Below are 25,755 nucleotides of genomic sequence, written 5' to 3' on the forward strand. Positions count from 1 at the left end.
TATTTATGGACCTAACTGTACAAGTTTACTACATTATTCCCACTATAATACTAAAGAACACACGCCATTCTTATACTATTTTGTGGTTGTGCACCCATATAAGTGCATGAACAGATATTTAACCAACTTGAAGTCACTGAATCCAAGATGCCCAAGTCAAATTTAGCAGCATCAGCATATGTTGGTTAACTTGACTGTAACTTTATCAATAAATTTGCAAACCCAAGTCATTTTATTAATATTTTTATAAGGATAGACGCATATATGGCTTCTATTTGGTACACTGTTGACAGTGTACCAAATAATACAAGAATACAAATTTTGATTTTTTTTACTGTAGGCTTAAAATGTAAATTTTTTCACTTTTATTTTTTAATTCATTCTTTTCAATACTGTAGTTATGTCTAACAGATGCACACTAGAATCTTGAGCCTGTAGCAGTAGGTTGAAGGCTTACTTTGTGAATGAAATCTGCATGTGATTACTTAAAGTTGGCATAAGGCTCACATGATCAGTAAGCACTTTAAATTGGTTCCATTCGTGGGGACTATAGGTGACTGTTAAAACCTGATTTGACAGGAAACAGTGACACAAATTGATGGCCGTTACCTGTCAAAGAGGAGATGTTGAGTATCGTACCTGCAGCAAATGGCAGTGGATTATTAACTGCTTCCATATCAGCCACCAATTCGGGCATTTCACCCCTACATGTAAAAATCAAAATTGATGACTAACGTGTCCCTCTTTAAAATTGCGCACGCTCGTGGAATGTCACCAAACTACAGTACTTAAAAATCACCATAGGCAACGTTTTAATTTTTTTCTACAGGTTACCAGTTGAGAGTTACAGGGGAGGTCAAGCACTAGAATTATTTCTCTTGCTAGAAAGCTCGCGGAGATACCTCAGATGCATGGTGAGAAGGCTGTTTATATTTGCGGGCATGACCTATGTATGCTTTTACTTCTGCAAGCAAGCACCAAAGGACGGGAGCACTTTAAACGTTTTTTTTTTTATTATTATATTTTTACACTGTACTTTATTTTTTCTGATCACTTTTATTCCTATCACAAGAAATGTAAACATCCCTTGTAAAAGAAATAAGGTATGACAGGTCCTCTTTATGGAGACATCTGGTGTCTATAAGACCCTAGATCTTGCTACCCTGGAGAGAGGAAAAAAAAAAAAAACACCCAAAACATTGATCTCTGCTTTCCAGGAAAAATAAATCACAGTAACAACAACGCTTCTAGCTTCCCGGGATCATAGAGCTGGCCAGGGACCAGAACTGGAGGCACTGGATGCTGGGCTCCCTGATCGCACAGGAGAGCCCGAAGAGGCGCCTGTGGGCAGAGTGAGAACCCCTCCCCGTTACCTATAAAAGAAATCCAGAGGCTTATCACCTGCTAGGATGGCTTCTACATTGTAGGGAATCCTGGCTGGAAAAAAAGAGATAGTGGGATGATGCTTGTAGCTGCAGGCATCAACCTGATATCTTCACTTCAAGTCCAAGATGTCATATGATGTCCTATGGGCAGGAATTGTTTAATCTACAGACCAAAGGTCAAAGAAAGCTTGCTATGTAAATTTAAATGCAAGATCGTCTTTTCAGAAAAAAAAAAATGAAAAGATGATGAAACACCCTACAGTTTACCCAGCCCTCTCGGTCCCCACTGTACTTTTCCTTCATGGGTGATGAGCTGTCAGTGCCCACGTAGCAGTCCAGGAATTTTAAATCCCCAATCTTCTTCTCTGTCTTGATGCAGGGAGATCTTTCTCCAGCAAAGAGCTCAGTGCTAGCCATCTTCCTTGCTTAAATTATAGCTTTGGGTGGATTTACCATACACAGAAGGAATAATTTTTTCAGAAATCTATCAAATTATTTTTCTGGATTCTACAGAATACAATTAGTATAAAGAAACAAATTCTTGCATTTAGTCATTAGTTGCAAGTAATGTCAAGCACTCTTTTTAACATTGTCTTTAAAAGAACATTAATAAACTTTGTTTAAAAGGCAGTCAGAATCAGTGTGTATGGGAACACTGAAGTAGTTTGCTCAGGGCATATTTTATCTTCTTGTTGAGCACATCCAGAATCCTCAGACGCATGTCTCAGTTTGCTCTGTTGTACATGATGGTTTGTCTGTACTACCATCTACTTTGTCAGTGTCCATATGCTGCTCCTCCGTGAGTACCTCTCTCTTAGGATCTGACTGTTCCTTCCCCTCCACATTAGAATTCCCCTTCTCCTCAGAATTCAAATGTGGTTTATCACTTGGACCAAGACTCTGCTCTGCCTGTTCAACATCCTCAGTTGATTCATTTAACTGCTCATGGTCCTCCTCACTTGCAGAGTCATCTTCCTCATTTTCCTGAGCAAAGCTGCATATCATCTGAGGCCAGCTAGTATTGCTGTCTTCTTTAATCTGGAACCATTCTATTTTTCCTCCTACAAACAAGAGCTATCAATCCATAATATACTGAACTACAATGCTTTTAAACAATAGTCACAGATAAGAAACTTGCCTGTTTATTTTTATTATAACAGCTCCAAGACATAAGAATTAAGGGGTACACAAGTATCAGCTAATTTACTACTCAAAATGGGATCTGCTGCCTCCCCCGTGCTGCATTGGCCTGCTCAACATGGCATTGAAGAGCCCCGCTTGGACTGGGGGTATATATCAGCCTGAGCTGGCCAGTGGTTCACGCTGTATGATCCTATCACTTGGAAGGCTACTCAGACATGAGTTGGTCCATGCACCATTACAGGTAATTAATGGGGTTAATTCATCACCCCCTTCACACGTATTTTGGGTGGTTTGCACCATTTGTGGGACAACATTAAATTTGTTTAGTGGGCACATTCACACCCATCACCCCATATGTAGTCCCTTCAAGGGAACACTTAGATAACTCTACATACACAAACTGCCATTTATTCATTTACTTTTTTCTTATACATTCCTTGTAGGACACCATGCATGATAAGTGCACACATCACATTTGGAATGTGCTGTGGCCATCCGGCCTTCTTTTGGCTGCTTTCCTGCCTCAACTCCAGGGAGACACTTTACCCGAGATCCCTACAAGTTCCCGTGCAGAGGTTGGGCCCAGTCTTGGGGCAGAGTTGTAAGTCACAGACCTGTCCCCACTTTTTGGGAAAATTACTTTTCTCCCTTTTTTTAGAGGGCACTATTAACAATTGATATTCTTTACAGTTTATTGTCATACTACACTACTGATGCGTGGCTGTAATGCCAGGAAATGTGTTGAGTGCCATTAGATACCAAGATACATCTGGTTCCATTATGTATATAATTTTATGTATCCATTATTTATGTCTCTCATGTCAACGCATTAATTAGATTTCATGCTATGGGCATTATAATTCAAGTGCAAGTCATGTGCCTACAATTTTATTCAATACAATTTCTTTTCAAGAATTTGATATGAATTTTGGATTGTAATAATAAACCAACTTATTTATATTTTTCTATTTTTATTTTATATGGCGGGCCTCAAAGTCCCAATTTCCTCCTTTTACCTGTATACTACTCAAAATGGCAAGATAGCAGCAGACTTGTCACAATGAAGACAACATGTATGTAGAACAATTTATGAATGTCATATTTCTAAATAAATACAAATACATACTGACCTCCATCATCGCCTTCTTTTTTTTCAGTTAAAAATGTCCTGGTCATATTTAGCTTCTTTACAGTGTGACATTTGTACTTCAGCTTTGGTTTTGAATTATCTGCATCTCCTGTGTAAGAAAAACAGGTAAATATGTAGAGCCAATATAAAAAAAAGCAAAATATACCAGTTCCCAATAAAATTGCAGCAATTATTATTGGAAATTTTCTTTCAAAGGATTTCAAGCACTGTACAAAGTATCTCAGCCCTTTCATTGGTTGTCTTTATTGGATCAGAATATATTATGTATATATGGCTGGAACTAATCAATTAATCGACAACTAATCAACTATGAAATGAATCGATTACTATTTTTATGATCGATTAAATTGGCCAATAACATAATGGGGTTAAGAAAAAAACTAAAATGAGCCCTTCATAGTACAAAAAGAGCAAATAATCGCTACTGTAAATATTACTTTCACAGTTCTACAGTTTAAAAAAAAAAAAAAAAACCCTTACAGTAGTGATTATCTGCTTTTGTTGTAGTATAAAGGGCTAATTTTATTTTTTTAACCCCATTATGTTACTAAACGTCTTAGACCTGGTGCACACCTATGTGTTTTTTGGTGCTTTTTGCAGAAACGCACTACAATTCATTTACATGGTTTCCTATAGGACACGTTCACATCTGTGCTTTTTTTCAGCCGCTGCGTATTTGCAAAGTGTCAGGGACTTTATTTTTTATTTTTTATTTTTTTTTTATGCAAAACTGTGCTTTTTGGTTCAATATACTTCAATGGAGAAGCTGCAGAAAAACCCCATTAACGATTGGAAAATCAAACAAATGTTCTTAAAATTACATATTTTTTTTTGAAGGAAGACATTTTTTTTTTTTTAAATAAAAAAAATTTGATCTCCGAGTCTGATATTTACCGGATTCACCCTTTATTAGTATATACCGCAAATAGTTTATACAGCGTATGTCTTCTGTCTGTTATTCTCAGAGTGGATTCGATATTTTGCTCCCGAACCATATAGTTGGTTATTTATATTTATCACTGTATAGAGATATTTAAGAATAAATTGATTTTCTTTTAACCACTTGCCGACCGCCGCACGACGATATACGTCGACAGAATGGCACGGGCAGGCATATGGGCGTATATATACGTTCCTGCCTTCCCGCGGGTGGGGGGCCCGATCGCCCCCCCCCCCCCGGTGCCTGCGGCGGTCGGTATTCGTTCGGGAGCGATCCGGGATGAGGGGGCAGCCATTCATTCATGGCCACCCCCTCGCGATCGCTCCCGACGAATGGAAATGCTCCGTGACATCACTTCCTCTCCTGTAATGTAAACACAGGAGAGGAAGTGATGTAATCTCTCCTCCGTGTCGGTATTTTTCGTTCCGGCACCGAGGAGAGAGGATCGGTGAGTTGCAACAACACGACACTACACAGTAGAACATGCCAGGCACACTCACACCCCCCCTTCACCCCCCGATCACCCCCCCCCCCCCCAATTACCCCTGCCCCCCCAGTCACAGTGACACCAATTGCATTTTTTTTTTGCATTGGTGTCATTTGTGACTGTAATAACTGTTAGTGCAGTTAGGGTTAGCCCCCTTTAGTTCTAATGTACCCCCCTAACCCCCCCAAATAAGGTTTAACCCCGTGATCACCCCCCGTCGCCAGTGTCACTAAGTCTGGGTTCACATTGCAGCGGTTTATGAGAACGGATGTGATTCGCACTGCACTGCAGTGCAAATCACATCCGATCTCTGTGCGATTCGAGTTCAGCCATACAGATAGTATGGCTGAATTCGCACCGCACCCGCCGCAAATTCGCACGGGACCCTTTTTTTGGTCCGCAGCAGAATCGGATCGCATGGGTGTTCACACCATGCGATCCGAGTTTTCAGATCGCACTGCGATATGCGAACTGATCTGGGGGTGTCATTAACATTTCACTGACACTCCCAGCAGTTCGCATAGGGCAGTGTGAACTGCCGTCGGGAGGCATGCGATGCGGGAACCCGCCGCGGATTTGTGGCGTTCCCGCATCGCTCCAGTGTGAACCCAGCCTAATAAGCGATCATTTTTCTGATCGCTGTATTAGTGTCACAGGTGACGCTAGTTAGGCAGGTAGGTATTTAGGTTCGCCGCAGCTTTTTATAGCGCCAGGGACCCCCATATACTACCGCATAAAGCCCCCTGATTGCCCCCTAGTTAACCCTTTCACCAGTGATCACCATATAACTGTTACAGGTGACGCTGGTTGGTTAGTTATTTTTTTATAGTTTCAGGGCACCCGCCATTTATTACCTAGTCTCACTAGTGTACCCCTAAATTTAGGGGTGTCTACTTTCCAAAATGGGGTCATTTGGGGGGGGGTTTGTGCCATCTTGGCATTTTATGGCCTTCAAAACTGTAACGCCCTTAGAAAGCCTGAAGGCGGTGCTTGGTTTTCGGGGCCCCGTACGCGGCTAGGCTCCCAAAAAGTCCCACATATGTGGTATCCCCGTACTCAGGAGAAGCAGCAGAATTTATTTTGGGGTGTCATTTCACATATGCCCATGGCATGCGCGAGCAATATATCATTTAGTGACAACTTTGTGAAAAAAATAAATAAAATAAAAAAGTTTGTAATTTTCCCACAGCTTGTGGCAAAATATAAAATATTCCATGGACTCAACATGCCTCTCAGCAAATAGCTTGGGGTGTCTACTTTCTAAAATGGGGTCATTTGTGGGGGTTTTGTGCCATCTTGGCATTTTATGGCCTTCAAAACTGTAATAGGTAGTGAGGAGTGAAGTCAAATATTTACGCCCTTAGAAAACCTGAAAGCGGTTCTTGGCTTTCGGGGCCCCGTACCAAAAAATCCCACACATGTGGTATCCCTGTACTCAGGAGAAGCAGCAGAATTTATTTTGGGGTGTCATTTCACATATGCCCATAGCATGTGTGAGCAATATATCATTTAGTGACAACTTTGTGGAAAAAAAAAATATATATTTTTTTGTCATTATTCAATCGCTTGAGGCAAAAAAAATAAAATATTCAATGGGCTCAACATGCCACTTATCAATTTCCTTAGGGGGTCTACTTTCCAAAATGGGGTCATTTGGGGGGGTTTTGTACTGCCCTGCCATTTTAGCACCTCAAGAAATGAGATAGGCAGTCGTAAACTAAAAGCTGCGTAAATTCCAGAAAACGTACCTTAGTTTGTAGATGTGACAACTTTTGCGCAAACCAATAAATATACACAGTTATTGACTTTTTTTTTTTACCAAAGACATGTGGCTGAATACATTTTGGCCTAAATGTATGACTAAAATTGAGTTTATTGGATTTTTCTAATAACAAAAAGTAGAAAATATCATTTTTTTTCAAAAATTTGCGGTGTTTTTACATTTATATCGCAAAAAATAAAAATCGCAGAGGCAATCAAATACCATCAAAAGAAAGCTCTATTTGTGGGAAGAAAAGGACGCAAATTTTGTTTGGGTACAACATTGCATGACCGCGCAATTACCAGTTAAAGCAGCGCAGTGCCAAATTGTAAAAAGACCTCTGGTCATTGACCAGCAAAATGGTCCGGTCTGAAAGTGGTTAAACTTTACATATTACCGTAATTAAAATTCACACTTTTTTTTTTTAAAGGTGATTAATCTAAACAATAAATCAGCCAACTAATTGATTATGAAAAGAAAATAATCGTCAGTTTCAGAGATATATATATATATATATATATATATATATATATATATATATAAATAAAAAACACATAGACGCACTTGTGCTCATAAGTTTACATACAGTTACCGTGGCAGAATTTATGATTTCTTGGCCATTTTTCAGAGAATATGAATGACAACACAAAAAAATAAAAACTTTTCACTCATGGTTGGTGTTTGGCTAAAGCCAACTGTTTACTCTTTTTAAATCATAATCACAACAGAAACTACCAAAATGACCTTGTTTAAAAGTTTACATACCCTAGTTTTTAATACTGTGTATTGCCCCCTTTAATATCAATGACAGCCTGAAGTTTTTTGTGGTATTTGTGGATGAGGCTCTTTATCTTCTCAGATGGTAAAGCTGCCCATTCCTCTTGGCAAAAAGCCTCCAGTTCCTGTAAATTCCTGGGCTGTCTTGCATGAACTGCATGTTTGAGATCTTCCCAGAGTGGCTCAATGATATTGAGGTCAGGAAACTGAGATGGCCACTCCAGAACCTTCACTTTATTCTGCTGTAGCCAATGACAGGTCAACTTGGCCTTGTGTTTTGGATCATTGTCATGTTGGAATGTCCAAGTATGTCCCATGCACAGTTTCCTGGCTGATGAATGCAAATATTCCTCTAGTATTTTTTGATAACATATTGTATTCATCTTGCAATCAATTTTGACCAAATTTCCTGTGCCTTTGGAGCTGACACATCCCCAAAACATCAGCGATCCCCTGCTTTGCTTCACAGTAGGAATGGTGTACCTTTCATCATTGGTCTTTTTGACTCCTCTCCAAAGAGTTAATGGTTGTGGCCAAAAAGCTAAATTTTGGCGATTAAAGTTTTTCCCGCTTATCCTTTGACAATTCTTTTGCTTTCCCCATGATACAGAATCCAGAAACGTTAGCAGCACTGGATGAAAGATGCAAGGGTGTGTCAGGAGTCAAGAAACTCATTGACATACATACACATATTACAAGCAAACAGATCACAGGTAAGGATGGATACCTTTAATAGCCATTTAAACCCATTGATAATAAATAGCTTCAGCTAAACACTAACTAGGAGTGAAAAATGTTTTTGTGTTATTCATACTCTCTGAAAAATGGCCAAGAAAATGTAAAATTCTGCCAGGATATGTAAACTTATGAGCACAAATTATATTATAATTATATAGTCTCACAAAAGTGAGTACACCCCTCACATATTTGTAAATATTTTATAATATCTTTTCATGGGACAACACTGAAGACATGACACTTTGCTGCAATATTAGTGAGTGTACAGCTTGTATAACAGTGTAAAGTTGATGCCCCTTCAAAAAAAACTCAACACACGATTAATGTCTAAACCGCTGGCAACAAAAGCGAAGTACACCCCTAAATGAAAATGTCCAAATTCGACTCAATTAGCAATTTTCCCTCCCCGGTGTGAATGGGGAGCAGGTGTGTTAAATATGGTGTTATCGCTCTCACTCTCTCATACTGGTCGCTGGAAGTTCAACATGGCACCTCATGGCAAAACGCTGAGGAGCTGAAAAAAAGAATTGTTGCTTGACATAAAGAAGGCCTAGGCTATAAGAAGATTGCCAAGACTAGGGTTGTCCCGATACCTATACATTAAGACCAAGTACAAGTACCGATACTTTTTTTCAAACACTCACCGATACTTTTTTTTTTTAATGTCATGTGACAGTTTTCAAACCACAATACAGACTAATGATATCTTCTTTATAATTATGAAGAACTGTAACTAAAGACATTATAAAAGAATACAACTGTTTTATTTGCTTGTCACACAGTAAACTGAAGGTTTCTTAACAGAACATGTTGATCAATACAAAAAATATATTTTACAACATCAAAATATATTAACAAAAACATAACAAAATTTTCACACAACCAACTAAAAGTGCAAAACAGTAAAAAAAATATAACAATGCATGGTTTAATCATGGAGAACAATATGGCACTAAGTGATGAGCATTGCTAGGTGGCACTGATTATGCAGGAGTGTTGAGCACTGATAGGTGGCACACATTGATGGCCATGCACTAATAGGTGGCACACACTAATGGGCCCTGATAGGTGGCACGCACTGATGGTTGGCACTGAGGCGCACTGATAGGTGGCACTGATGAGCAGTGCACTGATAGGTGGCACTGATTATGCAGCACTGATGAGTACTGATAGGTGGCACCCTAAAGGCTGGGCACTGATAGGTGGCATGCACTGATGGCTGGCATGCACTAATGGGCACTGATGGATGGCGCTGACTGATGAGCACTAATAGGTGGCACTAATTATGCAGCACTGATAGGTGACACGCACTGATGGGCGGCACACACCTATAGCAGGCACTGATTGATGGCTGGCAGTGGCAATGGATGGATTGGCACTGATGGATGGCACTAACATGTCACTGATGAGCACTGATTGATGGCTGGCACTTATGGGCATGAGAGAATTGATTTTTCTATGCTGCCTCTGTGACACCCATCTTGGTACACCTTGCACTCAGCCTCAAAGCAGCAGCGGACATCTTGTTACACCCAGCCTAAACGGAGCGTCACTTCCATTACCGAATGTGATGGCTCCGGTCGCCAATCCCGATGGATGATGCAGCTGTGCCCTGCACTCTGCACCCATGCCAGCTTACCTGCTTGAGGACTCGCTCTCCCCTTCTGCCCGCTGACTGTGCCCGCCGACTTCCTGTTGCACATCGCCTCTCTCCCATCCCAGGTATCGGCTAAGGCATCGGGAGCATTTGGACAACCCTAGCCAAGACTCTGGAACTGAGCTGCAACATGGTGGCCAAGACCACACATCGGTTTAACAGGACAGGTTCCACTCAGAACAGGCCTCGCCATGGTCAACCAAAGTGAGTGCACATGCTCAGCGTCATATCCAGAGGTTGTCTTTGGGAAAGGGGTGGGGGGGTCAGCCTGTCAGTGCTCAGACCATATGCTGCACGCTGCATCCAATTGGTCTGCAAGGCTGTTGTCTCAGAAGGAAGCCTCTTCTAAAGATGATGCACAAGAAAGCCCACAGTTTGCTGAAGACAGGCAGACTAAGGGCATGGATTACTGGAACCATGTCCTGTGGTCTGATGAGACCAAGATAAACTTATTTGGTTCAGATGGTGTCAGGCCTGTGGGGTGGCAACCAGGTGAGAAGTTGAAAGACAAGTGCGTCTTGCCTACAGTCAAGCATGGTGTTGGGAGTGTCATAATCTGGGGCTGCATGAGTGCTGCCGGCATTGGGGAGCTACAATTCATTGAGGGAACCATGAATGCCAACATGTACTGTAACATGCTGAAGCAGAGCATAGTTACATAAATAAGGCTGAATAAAAACACTAGTCCATCCAGTTCAACCTGAGTGAGTGTGGGTGTGTGTCTACAATTGTCCCTATCCCTATACATTGGGGTTTATTTACTAAAGACAAATCCACTTTGCACTACAATTGCACTTGGAAGTGCAGTCGCTTTAGATCTGAGGGAGATATGCAAGGAAAATAAACAGCATATTTGCTTGCACATGATTGAATGATAAAATCAGCAGAGCTTCCCTTCATTTCAGCTCTACCCCTCAGATCTCAAGCGACTGCACTTCCAAGTGCAAAGTGGATTTGCCTTTAGTAAATCAACCCCCTAGTGTCTCATTAAGATGCTCATCTATTATTATTTAAAAAAGGTACCCATATAGCGCCATCAATTTACGCAGTGCTCTACACATGCATTGCACACTCACATTGATCCCTACTCTCAAGGAGCCCACAATCCAAGGTCCCCAACTCACATTCATATACTAAGGCCAATTTTTTTGAACAGAAGCGAATTAACCTACCAGCATGTCTTCTGAGTATGTCAGAGGAAACCAGAGTTCCCCAAGCAAATGGAACATATAAACTCCAGGCAGGTAGTGTCGTGGTTGGGATTCGAACCAGTGACCCTTTTTACTGCTAGGTGAGAGTGCTATCCACTACACCATTGTGCCGCAGCATGATCCCCTCCCGTCAGAGACTGGGCCACAGGGTAGCATTCCAACATGATAATGACCCCAAACACACCCCCAAAACGAGCACTGCCTTGCTAAATAAGCTGAGGGTAAAGGTGATGGACTGGCCAAGCAGGTCTACAGACATAAACCCTATTGAGTATCTGTGGGACAACCTCAAAACAGCAGCGGGAGGAGCGCAAGGTCTCCAACATCCACCAGCTCCGTGATGTCGTCGTGGAGGAGTGGAAGAGGACTCCAGTGGCAACTCTGCTCTGGTGAACTCCATGCCCAAGAAGGTTAAGGCAGTACTGGAAAATAATGGTGGCCATACAAAATATTGACACTTGGGACCAATTTGGAAATTTTCACTTGGGGATGTAGTCACTTTTGTTGCCGGCGGTTTAGACATTAATGGCTGCGTGTTGAGTTATTTTGAGGGGACAACAAATTTACACTGTTATACAAGCTGTACACTCACTACTTTACATTGTAGCAAAGTGTAATTTCTTCAGTGTTGTCACATGAAAAGATATAAATTGTTTACAAAAATGTGAGGGGTGTACTCTTGTGAGAAAGAGAGAAATAGATATAGAGATAGAGATAGATAGATATATATATAGATAGATATATATATATATATATATATCTCCTCAGACTAAATTAGATACACCTCTCTGCTGGAGATAAATGTGAGAAGGCCTATGCACTACAGTGTTTCAAGTGGGCTCTAGGAACAGACAGGTATCTTCTATGCAAGGACTGAACTGAAGATCGTTAGATATAAAAGGCGGTTAATTGGAAGGGCAGATACTTCCACTACAGCCCTGCCTATTAAAAGATGTGAGCTCAGAGAGATGGTTTTGTGTTGTGTCTGAAGAGAGAGTCATTTATAAGAGCCTCACTTCAGAGGAAAAGCTGCCACACTGGGCTGTCTTGAAATCTCGATCCTGCCTGGTGATCCCCATGTACCAAACCTGTAAAAGGGTTTGCGGCAAAAGAAGCCATTACTTGTTTTGCTTACACTGATGCTGAAGGAAATGTCTTGTTTGCAGAAAATAAAGCGGACTTAGGTTTAGAACTGTGCTGTGGGCACCTGTTTTCCTCTCTGTTCAAGGCTTTAAATTCCAGTGCAAAATTCTAAACTGTGCAAAGGCAACAAAGGTCCCAAAGATTAGACCTTCATCCAGCAACCTATTTATGGTCTTCTAAAAGTAGATTTTTATATGTAATTATTTGTGCAGTTTAACACATTGTGCATGGTCAAAAAGCACCAGGCATTATTAAAATGTAGAAAAACAAACAAAATGTGGTATCCCAACTACAAGGGCCAAAGGTATATTATTTTTGAGCTTTCACAACCCAAAAATTACCACCAAATATTCCATTCACTTGTCTTAGGACACCTCTATAAGCAAAGCTGGCTTTACTAGTAGATTTTTGAAGGAACTTTCGTATGAAAATTCTCATCAGAACATCTGATGGTTTGTAAAATGTATCTTCATTAAATTTGCATTTAATACTCCGTTTTAAAAATGAGTAGAATTTCCAGCACAATTTCCACATTCACATATTTGTTCAGAAAAAATTCCATCCTGCTCCCTTGAGATGTCAGGATAGTTGCAAACAAGGTTAAAATTTGGCTTAACTGTTAGAAAAATCAAAAACATTCCCCAATAGAAAAATTTTGAATGCAATTCTACTAGTGTATGACCAGCGTGAGGTGCTTCATAGCACCCTCCTAGCCATCTATAGCTAGTCAAGTTTGGATGCAAAAATAATGCAGATATGCAACAAACATACAGACCATATAGACAATTTTTCAATGTACAGAAACCTCCAAATAATTAAAAGTGGTTCTAAAAGCAGGTTTTTTTTTTTTTATCTTAAAGCATTCAATGAGGTAATGAGGATGGAGAGGGGGAATGGGCACACAGCAGTGGCTGCTTTCTCTGGGGGGCACTCGGCAGGAGGGGAGGGGCCAGGAGCGCCGGCGAGGGACCCAAGAAGAGGAAGATCTGGGCTGCTCCGTACAAAACCACAGAGCAGGCAAGTATAACATTTTTTTTTTTGTTTAAAAATAACAACCAACAAGACTTTAGTACTCTTCCATGCTATGTTTGAAATGTCCTCTTGACATTCCACACAGGATGAACCGTGTAGGTGGAGCCTACTTGCTCTGAGTCCAGTTGGAAGGAGCGTGAGCCTTGCGGGAACAGAGCAGCTGGTAGTATGTGTCTGCTCCTGTGAATTGCAGGTCTGACCTCTTCTGAGGTCTCTCTGGAAGCATATTGGAATTTTAGCCTGTAATTTTACTTATAATTGTAAGTATAATTTATTGGCGTTTAATAAAGAGAGTGTGATGACTATTACACAATGAGTATTTCTATAATCCAATCAGTCACTGGCTCTCTGCTCTGCCCCTCCGTTGCTCACTGAAGCGCTGGGCTGTGAAGGGAGCGGCTCGCCGAGAGGTTTAGCCAGCTGCTGCTTCGGGCATCTGGCTGGATCCGGACTGTAAATTTGGGAAGATCGGGAAGAATTAGGGCCAAAATAGCTTTTGGGAGAATGTATCCATTTATTTTCAATTGTCCAAACAAAACAGCTTCACTTCAACATAAAATATATATATATATATATACATACACACACACACACACACTACAGCTACCTCTGCAAATCCTGCCCTCTTTTACTTAGCCACAAGTACCAGACTAATTGGTGAACCCTCCAAATGCTTCTTGCACAGCACATACCAAAACCACCATCTGTCAGCATCAGGCACCTTTTTTCAAATTCACAGCATAGCTTCCTCACCTGTGAGTTTCCAGTCATTATTAGTCAGGCATCCTGGCTGGTGGATTTGTGGACCAGGGCAGCAAAGCTGCTGTCCCACCCAAACCCTTCCACAGGCCAAATTCCAGGTTCAAAAGCAGAATCTTATTATCAGCCTCTTAATACAGGCCTGAACTAAATTTCTCAACAAGCTTCCCTGGAGCACCCCAATCAGTATTCTAGGCAGCAAATATATCCCATCCCACCACCCTGTGTACCATATTCCCCCAGACTGTCACAGAATGTTAGAAGAGAGACAAGCAATATATTTAGTCACCACGATGCACATCACAAACTACGTAAATAAAAACTATGGTTTAACGTACCATGGTCCAAAGTTTCTTCAAAGATAACACAAGTGCCCAAAGCATCTAGAGAGAAAAACAAAAAGCAGACAATAATGCTAACATTAAACTATAACAAAGCCTGCTAATCCACTACAAAATGGGCTACAAACAACTAGAATTTTACCTTCATATTCCCCTGCAAACACATATTTGTCAACTTGTAAAAATGGCTTCTCTGTGTTAATCCCCTGAATTAAAAGAAAAAACTAAAATGAGAAAATGTAGCAGACACTATTTTACGTCATTACAGGGCTGCTTGGTGTACTGGTTTGTATTTACCATGACCTGCATTTCCCTAAGGTGCAAGGCCTCTTTCACACTAGTGCGACTTGTCATGCAACTGTGCAGTCCCCATGATTTCCAATGAGTACCATTCATATCTGTGCAACTTCAAAGTAGTCCTTGTACTGCGAGAGAGATACTTCCATTCTAAATGGAGAGGGTGGTATAAAAGGTAATAGCTGCAGAGAATGATTTGATGGGGGTGGCTCTGGAACAGGCTTCTCTGAATAAAGGATCTCCTAAAAGGTGGACAGGGTAGGGGCTGATTGGATATACTGGGGCAGGGAGTTCCAGAGGATGGGAGAGGCTCTGGAGAAGTCTTGAAGGCGAGCATGGGAGGCGGTAACAAGGGAGCTAGAGAGCAGGAGGACCTGGGAGGAGTGGAGTGCATGATTTGGGTGATATCTGCAGATGAGGTTGGTGATGTAGATGGGGCAATGTTGTGAATGGCCTTGTATGTTATGGTTAGCATTTTGAATTTTACACGGTGGGGTAGGGGGAGGCCGTGAAGGGATTGGCAGAGAGGAGCAGCAGTCATGGATCGGTTAATGAGGTGCATTAGTCTAGCAGCAGAATTCATAATAGCCTGCTTAAGTGTAGGCCATTAAGGAGAGAGTTGCAGTAGTCAAAGTGGGAAATAATCAAGGAGTGAATAAGTTGCATTGTGGTGTCATTAGTCTGGAGGGGGGGGGGGGAGAAAGAAAAAGAAAGAGGGAGAAAGAAGGAGGAAGAGAGAAACTCCCAACAATGCAGCAATGGACTTTTCTTATTTGCTCTTTGAACTATGGACAAAAAACAAACATCAACTGAAGAAAAAACAGGAAAGCAAAAAAAGGTATGCATCCGCGGTGGAGAAAGGCAGTTCAAGTGCATGTTAAGTCAACAACTGATATCCATTGCTCCATTAGAAATTTTTCCTTTAGGGTACATTCACATGGGAGTTTTGCATGGTGCGAATTCCAGTGGCAGGATTCTACTGAACCCTACTGCTATTTTTGACAGCTGCAAGTAGTCAGCTGCACCTGCCAGGCCCATACACTAATGACAGGCTGTCGATGGCCGCAGCTATTCGTGGCTGTTTGCACTCTTAGCTTGGTAGGTTGGATAAATTTTCTATCAGTGTAAACAATGTTTCCAACTATACTTCAACCACATGTTGCACAACCTTATGCACATTAATACAATAACACGTTTTGTTGCACAATTGGCAAGATATTAAAAAACAATTACCAGCCAGCCTGCAACAAACTGAAATGACCCTAACAGTTTGCGTTAAAACCAAGTGGTTTAGGTGCACATATTTGTAAATATATGCGCAAGCTGCAGCAGCCATGTCACCCCGGTTTACTGCAGTCCTAACTCTAATTTTGAGAGTTCCCCCAAATTGGAGAACATAAATATACTGCCAAAAGTATTGGGACACCTGCCTTTACATGCACAGGCTTCAACTCTCCAGGGAAGGCTGTCCAAAGTTTAGGAGTGTGTATATGGGAATGTTTGACCATTCTTTCAGAAGCGCATTTGTGAGGTTAGGCACTGATGTGGACAAAAAAGCCTGTCTGGCAATCTCCACTCAAATTTATCCCAAAGGTGTTCTATTGGGTTGAAGTCAGGACTCTGGCCAGTCAAATTCCTCCACCCCAAACTCACTCATCCATGTCTTTCTGGACCTTGCTTTGTGCACTGGTGCACAGTCATGTTGGAACAGGAAGGGGCCACCCCCCCCTGATTCCTTAAGAGTTCTCTTCACTGGAACTAAAGGGCCAAACCCAAGCCCTGAAAAACAACCCTTTACCATAATCCCCCCTCCACCAAATGATTTGGACCAGTACACAAAGACAGGTCAATAAAGACACGGACGAGTGAACTTTGGGGAGGAGGAACTTGACTGGCCTGCAGAGACCTGACCTCAATCCAATAGAACACCTTTAAAGATGAATTAGAGCAGAGACTGTGAACCAGGCCTTCTTGTCCACATCAGTGCCTGGCCTCACAAATGCGCTTCTGGAAGAATGGTCAAACATTCCCATAGACACACTCCTAAACCTTGTGGACAGCCTTCCCAGAAGAGTTGAAGCTGTTATAGCTGCAATAGATGGGCAAACCCAATATCGAACCCTATGGACCAAGACTGGGATGCCATTAAAGTTCATGTGCATGTAAAGGTCGAGGTCCAAATACTTTTGGTAATATAGTGTATACCGTACTGTGCAAAAGTTTTAAGCACTTGTGAAAAAAATACTTAAGGTGAGAATGCTTTAAAAATAAATGCAAGGAATAGTTTTCATCAACGAACCTACATAATGCATAAACAGAAATAAAAACTAAATTAAATATGTAAAGTGTCCACTCTTTTTTAAACAATTCATTCTCCTATGTACATTTGTACAGTTTTAAAATGGAGCTTAAATTGTATCTGAACCTCACAAATTGAAAAAGCAAGCTCACCCATCCATGTCTCCATGCATTTCTTTGTTGAGAAATCACTTTGAAAAACACCCTCCTAGCATTTCTAATCACAGCCATTTTGAGTAAGGGAAGGTGAATCATGTGGAATTTACTTTCTGGAATCCATCTGCCCTTAGCTCAGGCAAGCAAGCAGGAGGGTGTGTTTAGCTGAGAAACCACCCCCCCCCCCCCACCACCTTAGGATAAATGAAAAAAAAATGCCCATGAAGACGCATGGGATGTATGACATCATTTTAGTCTAGGCCAGAAATAAGGAAGCAAATGAAGAAATGCAGAAGACTAAAAAATTTTTAAAGCTGGCTTCACATATATGTAGCTGTGGTTTGCAGTTGGGAGTTTGTGTGTTTCTGTTCACCGGTTCAGGTGCAAATTTTTCCCTAAATTCGCACCTAAATATATAAAAAGCAAAAAGACCAGAAATGTAAAAAAATAAATAAAATTTTTTCGTTTTCTGTTTTGCAAATAAAAATAATTGTCCTTCATGAATTTAGTCCAAAGTGTATTCTGCTACATGTCTGTGGTGAAAATAACCCAAATTGGTGTATATTATTTAGTCTAAAACTTTTCTACAGAGTCCACAAACTATGAGATATAGATTATATATATATATATATATATATATATATATATATATACACATACACACACAGCTGAAAAATCGATCAATCCCATTTCTTGAGGCCCGAAAACTCCAGGACAGTACAAATATCACTCAAATGTCCCCTTTTTGTAAAGTAGACAGTCCAGGTATGTAGGAAAAGGCAGGGCAAGTATTTTGAAGTTGTTACTTTTTGTTTTTCTTTTTTTACCTACTGTCACCAGTGCAGTAAAGCGTCATTGTATAACTGGTGTGGTGTTGATCAGGGACACTGACAGTATGAAAAAAAATGTTTAATCATTTTTATTACACGTTTTCTTAATTTTTGCATAGTTTTACTAGAATAACACAGTACTACTCTGGGGAGGGATTTTTTTTTTTGCACACTATGATTGCTTATAACTGTGAATATCACTGTTATACACAGCAATTTTTTATTGAATGAAATAGATTCAGTGTTTACTATTGTGATTAGCTGTAACAAATTACAAGGATCAACACAATAGCACACAATAAATGTCATGAATGAGAGCCATCCATTGTGTACAATTGTCACATGATTTGGTGCAGCACGGCCCTTGGGGCACACTCGAGGTGCATTCTGGGGAGGACCTCATAAGATGTCCACGTAGAACAAGAGAGCTTCCCCTGGGCGTCATTTGACTATAGGCTGGGTGGGAATTGGCTCATTTAATGATTTTATTTAACCTACATGTTATCTTACTGATCTGTATTACCTGATTAGCATAAATCTTTAACCATACAATAGACCATATACCGGAAAAATCATTAAAGTGGTTACAAACCCTTAGGCTTGATTCACACCTATGCATTTTTTAGCGCTTCTTGCATTTTGCAGATTTGCTCTACAGGACGTGTTCCATAGGAAACCATGTTAAATGGGCTGTAGTACAAATCTGCAAAATGAAAAAAGCACCAAAAATGCATAGGTGTGAATCCAGCCTTACAGACCACTTCTGACTACAGGTAAGCCTATACTAATGCTTACCTGTAACTACCATGGATATCTCCTACTCCTGCACGGTTTAGGAGATATCCCCTGTATCTGCATGTGCCAACGTCACCGACACATGCGCACTGCAGCAATGGCACGTACGTGCCGTTGACTTCAGTGAGTGTGCCATTACCGGTGGCCCCCGCACGCATGCACGGGAGTGACGTCATCGCGGCTACGGCCAATTACAGCACCAGAGCCACAATACCCAGAAGTAACACCGGGGAAAAATGTCGCGTACGGCACCGCAGCAGGGACTTTGATATCAGGCGAGTATTACATAATGAGCTAGTATGCTATGCATGCTAGCTCATTATGCCTTTGTCTTGCAGGTCTTTTTTTCTTTTCTTTCATGGGGGTTTAAAACCACTTTAACTGTGTGCAAGGTTAGCTTGACTGGTGCTGCATTAAATGCAAAAAGGTTGACACATCATATACAGATTTGATTTAATGATTTTTTTTCTGTTTATGCACCATGTAGGTAGTTAATTGATAACATAAAAACAAATTATTTTATTATATTTAAATAAAATCATCACTTAACAGCAAATACACACAAAGTAATTTAAATTTTACGATGATTTAAACACATTTTTTCCTAGCCCACAAGTATCTTACCAAAATTTTACATTTGTTGTTGCATTTTTCCAAAATGTCTGAATCTATAATTCCCGTTAACTCCACTGACACCAAATGTTCCTGAAAATAAGAACATGAAAATTTTTAAAACATTACCTAAATTACAGCCAATATACAAAAACTATTCAAAGAAAACACCATCTCTTTTTGACTTTATATGATGCATTCTGGTTCTTAATTACTAAGAAAACACTGAAGACATAGCTATGCAAATAATATTTTTGAGGAAATCAGCAATGAATGTAATTCTTATTACCTGGGCTAAAATATTATAAAATGCATTTATAAGCAAACCTGTCATGAGTGAAATGTGTGTACTGCCATTTTTCTGAAAATACTACCCGTCATACTTACTTTATAAGTTATTGAGGGACCATTTTGACAAATGTGCTTTAAACGGCACCCCAACATCATGTGTTGCAGCAAGCTGCAGTAAACCGCAACACACCATAGCGCTGTGCTGCATTATAGCCATTTGTAGCACATACAGTTTTCAGGATGTTTGATGCACTGGCAGCCTGCCCTAACACAATGAATACCAACCTGTATTAATGTACAGCAAAATAGTAATTGGGACCTAAACTGCAAAAATTAAGCAATTAAGGAGTTATGACTTCACGCCCTGCCTGCTTATTGCAAATTAGTAAATCAAAGTTATAAAACTAAAGGCAATTATTTTCATGTCAACAACCCTGTGTTTCTCTCATGTGAAAGACTATGCATGACTGGCAATGATTAAAAAATCCACACTTTCAAAGTACTATATAATATTTCAATGGTGGAGCTTGAAAAGAAGTGTGCAGGTCAGATAAGAATTTGTAAAAGTATTTCAAATACGATACTGCTGGGCAACAAAAGTTAATTTATTCTAGAACTGTAGTATCGCATAGACAAATACACTTTACTTTAAATGGTTAAAAGAGAAGTATGGGTTTGGCTTTTTTTTCCAGATTCATACTTACCTAGGTGGATGCCGCATTGGTCCGATGCTGCATCTGTCCCCTGGCGTCTCTGCACTGAGAACCGAGCCACCGAAGACCACCGAAGGCTCAGTTCCCTCTGCTCCCAAAGCAGAGAGCTGATGACTGTCAATGAGCAGCTCTCCTGCTCTGCTCCTCCACGCTCTCACTGGAAAGCTGAGCTGTGGAGGGGTGGGGAGCGGCCGTCTCAGCAGCTCGCTGAGAGGCTAAGACAGCTATCAGTCAAGGCAATGAACAAAAGGATGAATAACCGTGATATAACAAATACTCATGAGATAATGAAAAACACTGAGTATCATATAAATTGAATGTTGAAATAAACACTGCACAATATAAACAGTCCAGTGGAAAAAAAATCCAGTGAGTATTAGTGAAAGTGAATTCAATTCTTTGATGCACACACACCACCCTCTGATGTGATCCACCACCGTATAAAATGCACGCTTACCGGAGGGCAAGCTTAAACAAGCCTGTGTAATAAATCAATATCTAGACACCCTTCCAGCAGCAACGACTCTCTGTAGTCAGCATCAAAGGTAAGCCAGGATACAGTGTATATACGGGGCAGGCATCGATCAAGGACTCATAAAAATGGAGAGAAGCTCACCATAGTGTGGATCAGTATATAAGGATTTATTAGAATATAAAGACTGCACTTACAAAAAGAATGTAGATAAAAGCATCCAAAAACAAACAATTGCCGATTGGCTTGCAGATACCCCGATATGACGTCGTCACGTCTCAATGTACGTTTCGTCTATAAATGACGTCGTCTGGGGTTCCCCAGACAACGTAATTTATAGACAAATTGTACGTTGGGACATGACGTGCTGACGTCATAGCGGTGTTAAATGATACTCAGTGTTTTTCATTATATCATGGGTATTTATTGTTTATATCATGGTTATTCATCCCTGTTTAATTTTATTTTATTTTTGATTTGCACAGATTTTTCCTTTTTGTACAATTAATTTTTTTTTTATGTATCTCACATATTTAAGCTGCAGCTATATTTTTAGTTTTTATTAGATTAGCGGAGTATTTTTCCCATTCACTATCAGTCAAGGCACCTTGTGGATCCAGACTCCCAGAGTTGGGATGACGCAGTGCCTGGACTGATCTGTGTGACGTCAGCAGAAAGCGGACTTCAGACCACCCTCTGCTGAAAATGGAGTGCAATTAGTTTTACACTCCGGTGACCCAACGACCCATAGGAAAAGGCCAGTCAAACAAGCTCAGGCTGGACTTCTTTAATGTTTTTTAAATATAACCAGTATGACTTTATCTCTTACCTCCTCCTCATATTCATCATCACTGTCATGCCTGGGTACACAACCTGTTTCCAAAATGCCCTGTTGGACGTCGGTGTTTACAAGACTTTTGGAGGACATGTTGGAAGGAGCAGCCAGCAGCTATATTTTTTAGGTCAAAATAAAGACAAAGAACAAAACATATGCAGTAAGTCATTGCAATACATGCAGGTTTCTTAAAGGGATAAAAGATGAGGAAATAAGTATGTACAGGAAAAAACCCTGTTGATCTGCCAGAAATGCTCTCAGGTCCCATAGCATTTTAGCAGCTAAGTGGCATCAGTCCCTGCCAGTTGTCTTTTCTCAACTACTTAACCACTTCACCTCCAGAGGATTTTGTTCCCTTCATAACAGGAATTTTGTGCCATTTAGCACTGCGCCATTTCAACTGGTAATTGCACAGTCATGCAACACTGTACACAAACTAAATTTATATCTGTATAATCTATATGTTCTGTCTATCAATGTACACGGGCCAGGAGGCGGGGCTGTATGACAGCGAGCGCGGGGAACACTTGGCAATTCAAATGAAAGCTGCTACAGCGATGTTCCCCGTTCTGCGTTGATCTGACCCCCTGCTCTCCTCTCTCCGCCTCTCGGTGATCGCTGGGAGAACGGTTCCCTTTCAACCCCACCTGTCAGCAGTGCTCACCGCCCCTCCCCCCTCCGGGGCAGTGCACAATCGCCAGCCATGAAAATGCAGATGGAAAATTTGAGACTGATCTATACTGTTTAAAATACAGTAATGCACCGTCTCACCCTGCTCTACACATGCTCAGTTGCTCTCTATTCTCGGCACTGTGCCACTAGAGGCCGATTAGCTCACAGCTTTAGGATATACTCTTGCTTAAGGGGGAAGGAAGCAACAAAAATGACACAGACTATGATAATGGAACACAGATTAGGGAGAGAGAGAAAAGAGGTGACAGGACAATATCTGCTGTCAGACACACAAATAAGTAAAACTGATTTTGAGATTGTGTCTTTTATCTCCTGAATATTTCCCTCAGGAAATCTGTTAACATAAGCACTAATGTTTCTTCCTCGTTAACTTATCCAAGAAATACAATTAAGACTGGAAATTTGCATATTTTAATTGAAGAAAGTGAGATCGTTATTGAGACCAGGAGAGGGGGAGAGTTTCCATAAGAAAGTGATTGTTCTGGGCTTCAACAAAATGGCAGCCTCCAGAAAGAAGAAACAGGAGCAATGCTGGAGGCAATTTACCGCACACACCAATTTTAGTAGCACAATTATTAATGTGCATTGTAGGTTCTTTTGTTAAAGAACATTAAACGTTATCAAACTGTAATGGGTAAAATTCTGCTTTAACAGATATAACAAAATGCTTCCAATTATATTTTTAAAGCAGAGCTGCAGCTTTTTACCACCCCATGAAGCTGGGGACAGCAATGAAGCCTGGAGAAGGTAAGCAGAAATTAGTAATGTGTTTTTTTTTTCAATATGAGGAGAGAGGATTTTAAATAAAATGCTAGGAGTTTTACTATAAAAGACCAAATAAGTTCATTGCTAAGGTTTACATGTACTATATAAATGCTGCTTTTTGGCCACAAGGTGGCAGCAGCTGCATATGCATTTTAGTTCTTTCACTTAAAGTGGTTGGAAACCCTTACAAACCACTTTGACCTACAGGTAAGCCTAGATTAAGGCTTACCTGTAGGTCCAAGTAATATCTCCTAAACCTATATGGTTTAGGAGATATTTGCCCGAAAACGGGCACCGCTGCCGCGCGTGTCGACTCCCGTGCGCATGCGCGGGAGTGACGTCATCGCGGCTTCGCCAAATGACAGCGGCGGAGCTGCGAGACCCCACCAACAAGATGGATGCGGCGGACTACAGGGGACAGCGGCGACTTCGCTGGCTCCTGTGTCAGGTAAGTGACACATAATGGACTACTATGCGATGCATAGTAGTCCATTATGCTTTGCCTTTGCAGGGAATGAAAGAGGAAGTAAACTCATCAGGGTTTACTTCCTCTTTAAAGACTTTTTGATGCCTGTATCCAATATGCCTTTCACAGTAAATTAAATAATTTTTATGAGAAAACAAAAATGCAAAAGTCTCCAGGGCTGTAACACTAGAGGTGTATTAAACCCCAAAGCATGTTTTTAATATATTACATTTTTACCAATCGTTAAAACTGAACTTTATTCAGAAAATTAAGTCCTGCTAGATCCCTTCAGGCTGGCCCCTTTTGCAGTTATAGCTATGTAAAACATAAAAAATGTGTGCCAATACTGTGTAAAATCCAGTAATACACTGTTCTCACCCTGCTCTGCAGATGGTCGGTTGCTCTCCATTTTTAGGCACAAGTTTGTAGAGGCCGATCTGCTGACAGCCTTAAAGCAGAATTAAGCCTTCCTATCCTTTACAGCCAAGGAAGCTGATTCTGTTTGATCTACAACTGCCATGCTGCTGCACATGTGATCAATTACAAAACCAGCCATATGATGATTTGACAGTTTTGTTGAAGACACAAGCAAACATGACTGTTAATAATCCCGGCATTCAAAGAATGTAACTGTTTTTTGAAACAGTTAAATTGACAGGTTTGATGCCGCTTTACGATTTACTGCTGCTCATGTGCTCTGGGCTTCAGCGAAATGGCAGCCTCCAGCAAGAAGAAACAGGAGCGACGCTGCAGGCAATTTACAGCACACACTCATTTTTGGTAGCATAATTATTAATGTGGAATATATGTTCCTTGCTAAAGAACATTATTGGTTATGAAATTGTTATGGGTAAAGTTCCACCTTAAATATGGTAGCTTCTCTCTCTCTTTTTTTTTTTTTAAATAGGACTTTTCACCCTTATTTTCACCAGGCATTTTATTGCAGAAGAGATATACAATGTCTGGACTGTAAACTGAGCTGCGCATGCACAGGAGTAACATCATTCCACACCGGCCAACGAAGATAAACAAAACCGGCAAACAGGAGAAGATGCTGGTGTCCAGTCAAATACTGTCCCCCCTCGGATAGTGTCCGCTGTGTACTGCGCATGCGCAGTACCCATGACAAGCAGATTCTGAAAATAGCCGAAGATAAACGGTGCCTGTGCCGCGAGTCCAGGTTCAAGCTCCACCATCCAAGTGGACATAGAGTTAGAGTATAAAAGAGCCAAGCAAAGAGAGGCCGTGCCAAAGCGTGGCGAGCCAGCGAGGGGCCCTCTAACTATGTGCAGCCCTATGTCCACTTGTCTGGTGGGGCTTGCACCTGGACTCACGGCGCAGTCGCTGCTCATCTTCAGAGATTTTACGAATTTCCTTGTGCTCCGTACTGCGCAAGTGCTGCGCAGTACACAGCGCACACTTTTTGACAGAACACCGGTGCCAGAGAGGGGCTGTCAGAAAAAATGTATTAACTCTTTAGTTGTGCTTTAAAATTGCTGCTGTGCAATGCATTGTGTACAGCCCAATTCAACAAAAAACAGCCTCAACTGTCAGCTTTACCTCCCCGTATGAAAAGAGCTGAAATATACAGTCTCCAGTCATACTGTTAGCACCATATAAGTTCTGTATAATAATAACGCAAAGCCCAACCTCCGCCAGGGTTATGTGTTCCAGTGATTAACTTCCTAACCGGTCTACACAACAGAAGTGTCAGGTTTCGGTCACAGTGCCTCTTCCGAAGAGGAACGCCAGTGACTTTATCTGTTTCCCTATTAATGCCGGAAAGACATTAGTGATGCACACACAGCGCTGTGCTCCCGGGACAGTCTCACATGTACACAGCTCGTCCTATGTCAGCCTGCCATCCAGTATCTGCCATGACCTGTGCAAAACACCGCCTCCCACCACACTACACTTCTCATATCAACCTACCTCCTTCTTTCTATCCGCTCCGGAAGCTGAGACAGAGCACATGGACACTGCTTCCGCTGACGTCACGATGCTTTG

The 25,755-nt window shown here is 41.1% G+C and overlaps 1 protein-coding gene across 3 annotated transcripts; it reads right to left on the reverse strand.

The window, feature by feature from the left end:
- Positions 1-227: 227 nt before the first annotated feature.
- GTF3C6 (general transcription factor IIIC subunit 6) lies at positions 228-25,755 on the reverse strand. Of its 3 annotated transcripts, XM_077472023.1 has the most exons (7): positions 25,681-25,755; positions 21,819-21,938; positions 19,526-19,606; positions 14,668-14,731; positions 14,523-14,567; positions 3,659-3,766; positions 228-2,446 (listed from the first exon to the last, which is right to left on the reverse strand). In XM_077472023.1, exons 1-7 carry the CDS (start codon positions 25,720-25,722, stop codon positions 2,097-2,099), a joined length of 810 nt encoding a protein of 269 aa, XP_077328149.1. In that variant the 5' UTR covers positions 25,723-25,755; the 3' UTR covers positions 228-2,096. The 3 variants fall into 3 exon arrangements, with proteins under 3 accessions (XP_077328149.1, XP_077328147.1, XP_077328148.1); XM_077472021.1 differs by lacking the exons at positions 228-2,446; positions 3,659-3,766 and adding an exon at positions 7,542-8,275; XM_077472022.1 differs by lacking the exons at positions 228-2,446; positions 3,659-3,766; positions 25,681-25,755 and adding exons at positions 7,542-8,275; positions 25,399-25,670.

Source organism: Lithobates pipiens, unplaced genomic scaffold (genome assembly GCF_037356315.1).
Source record: "Lithobates pipiens isolate NorthernLeopardFrog02 unplaced genomic scaffold, aLitPip1_a1.2 Scaffold_8, whole genome shotgun sequence".
NCBI lineage: Eukaryota > Metazoa > Chordata > Amphibia > Anura > Ranidae > Lithobates > Lithobates pipiens.

What these genes read in the sequence shown, in the direction of transcription:
- GTF3C6 (XM_077472021.1), bottom strand. Translation starts at nt 25,722, where the DNA reads ATGTGCTCTGTCTCAGCTTCCGGAGCGGATAGAAAGAAGGAG. An exon ending in ATGATGAATATGAGGAGGAG is followed by an intron (nt 19,607 to 21,818) that starts GTAAGAGATAAA and finishes TCTTATTTTCAG; the next exon opens with GAACATTTGGTGTCAGTGGA. An exon ending in GTTTGCAGGGGAATATGAAG is followed by an intron (nt 14,568 to 14,667) that starts GTAAAATTCTAG and finishes TTTTCTCTCTAG; the next exon opens with ATGCTTTGGGCACTTGTGTT.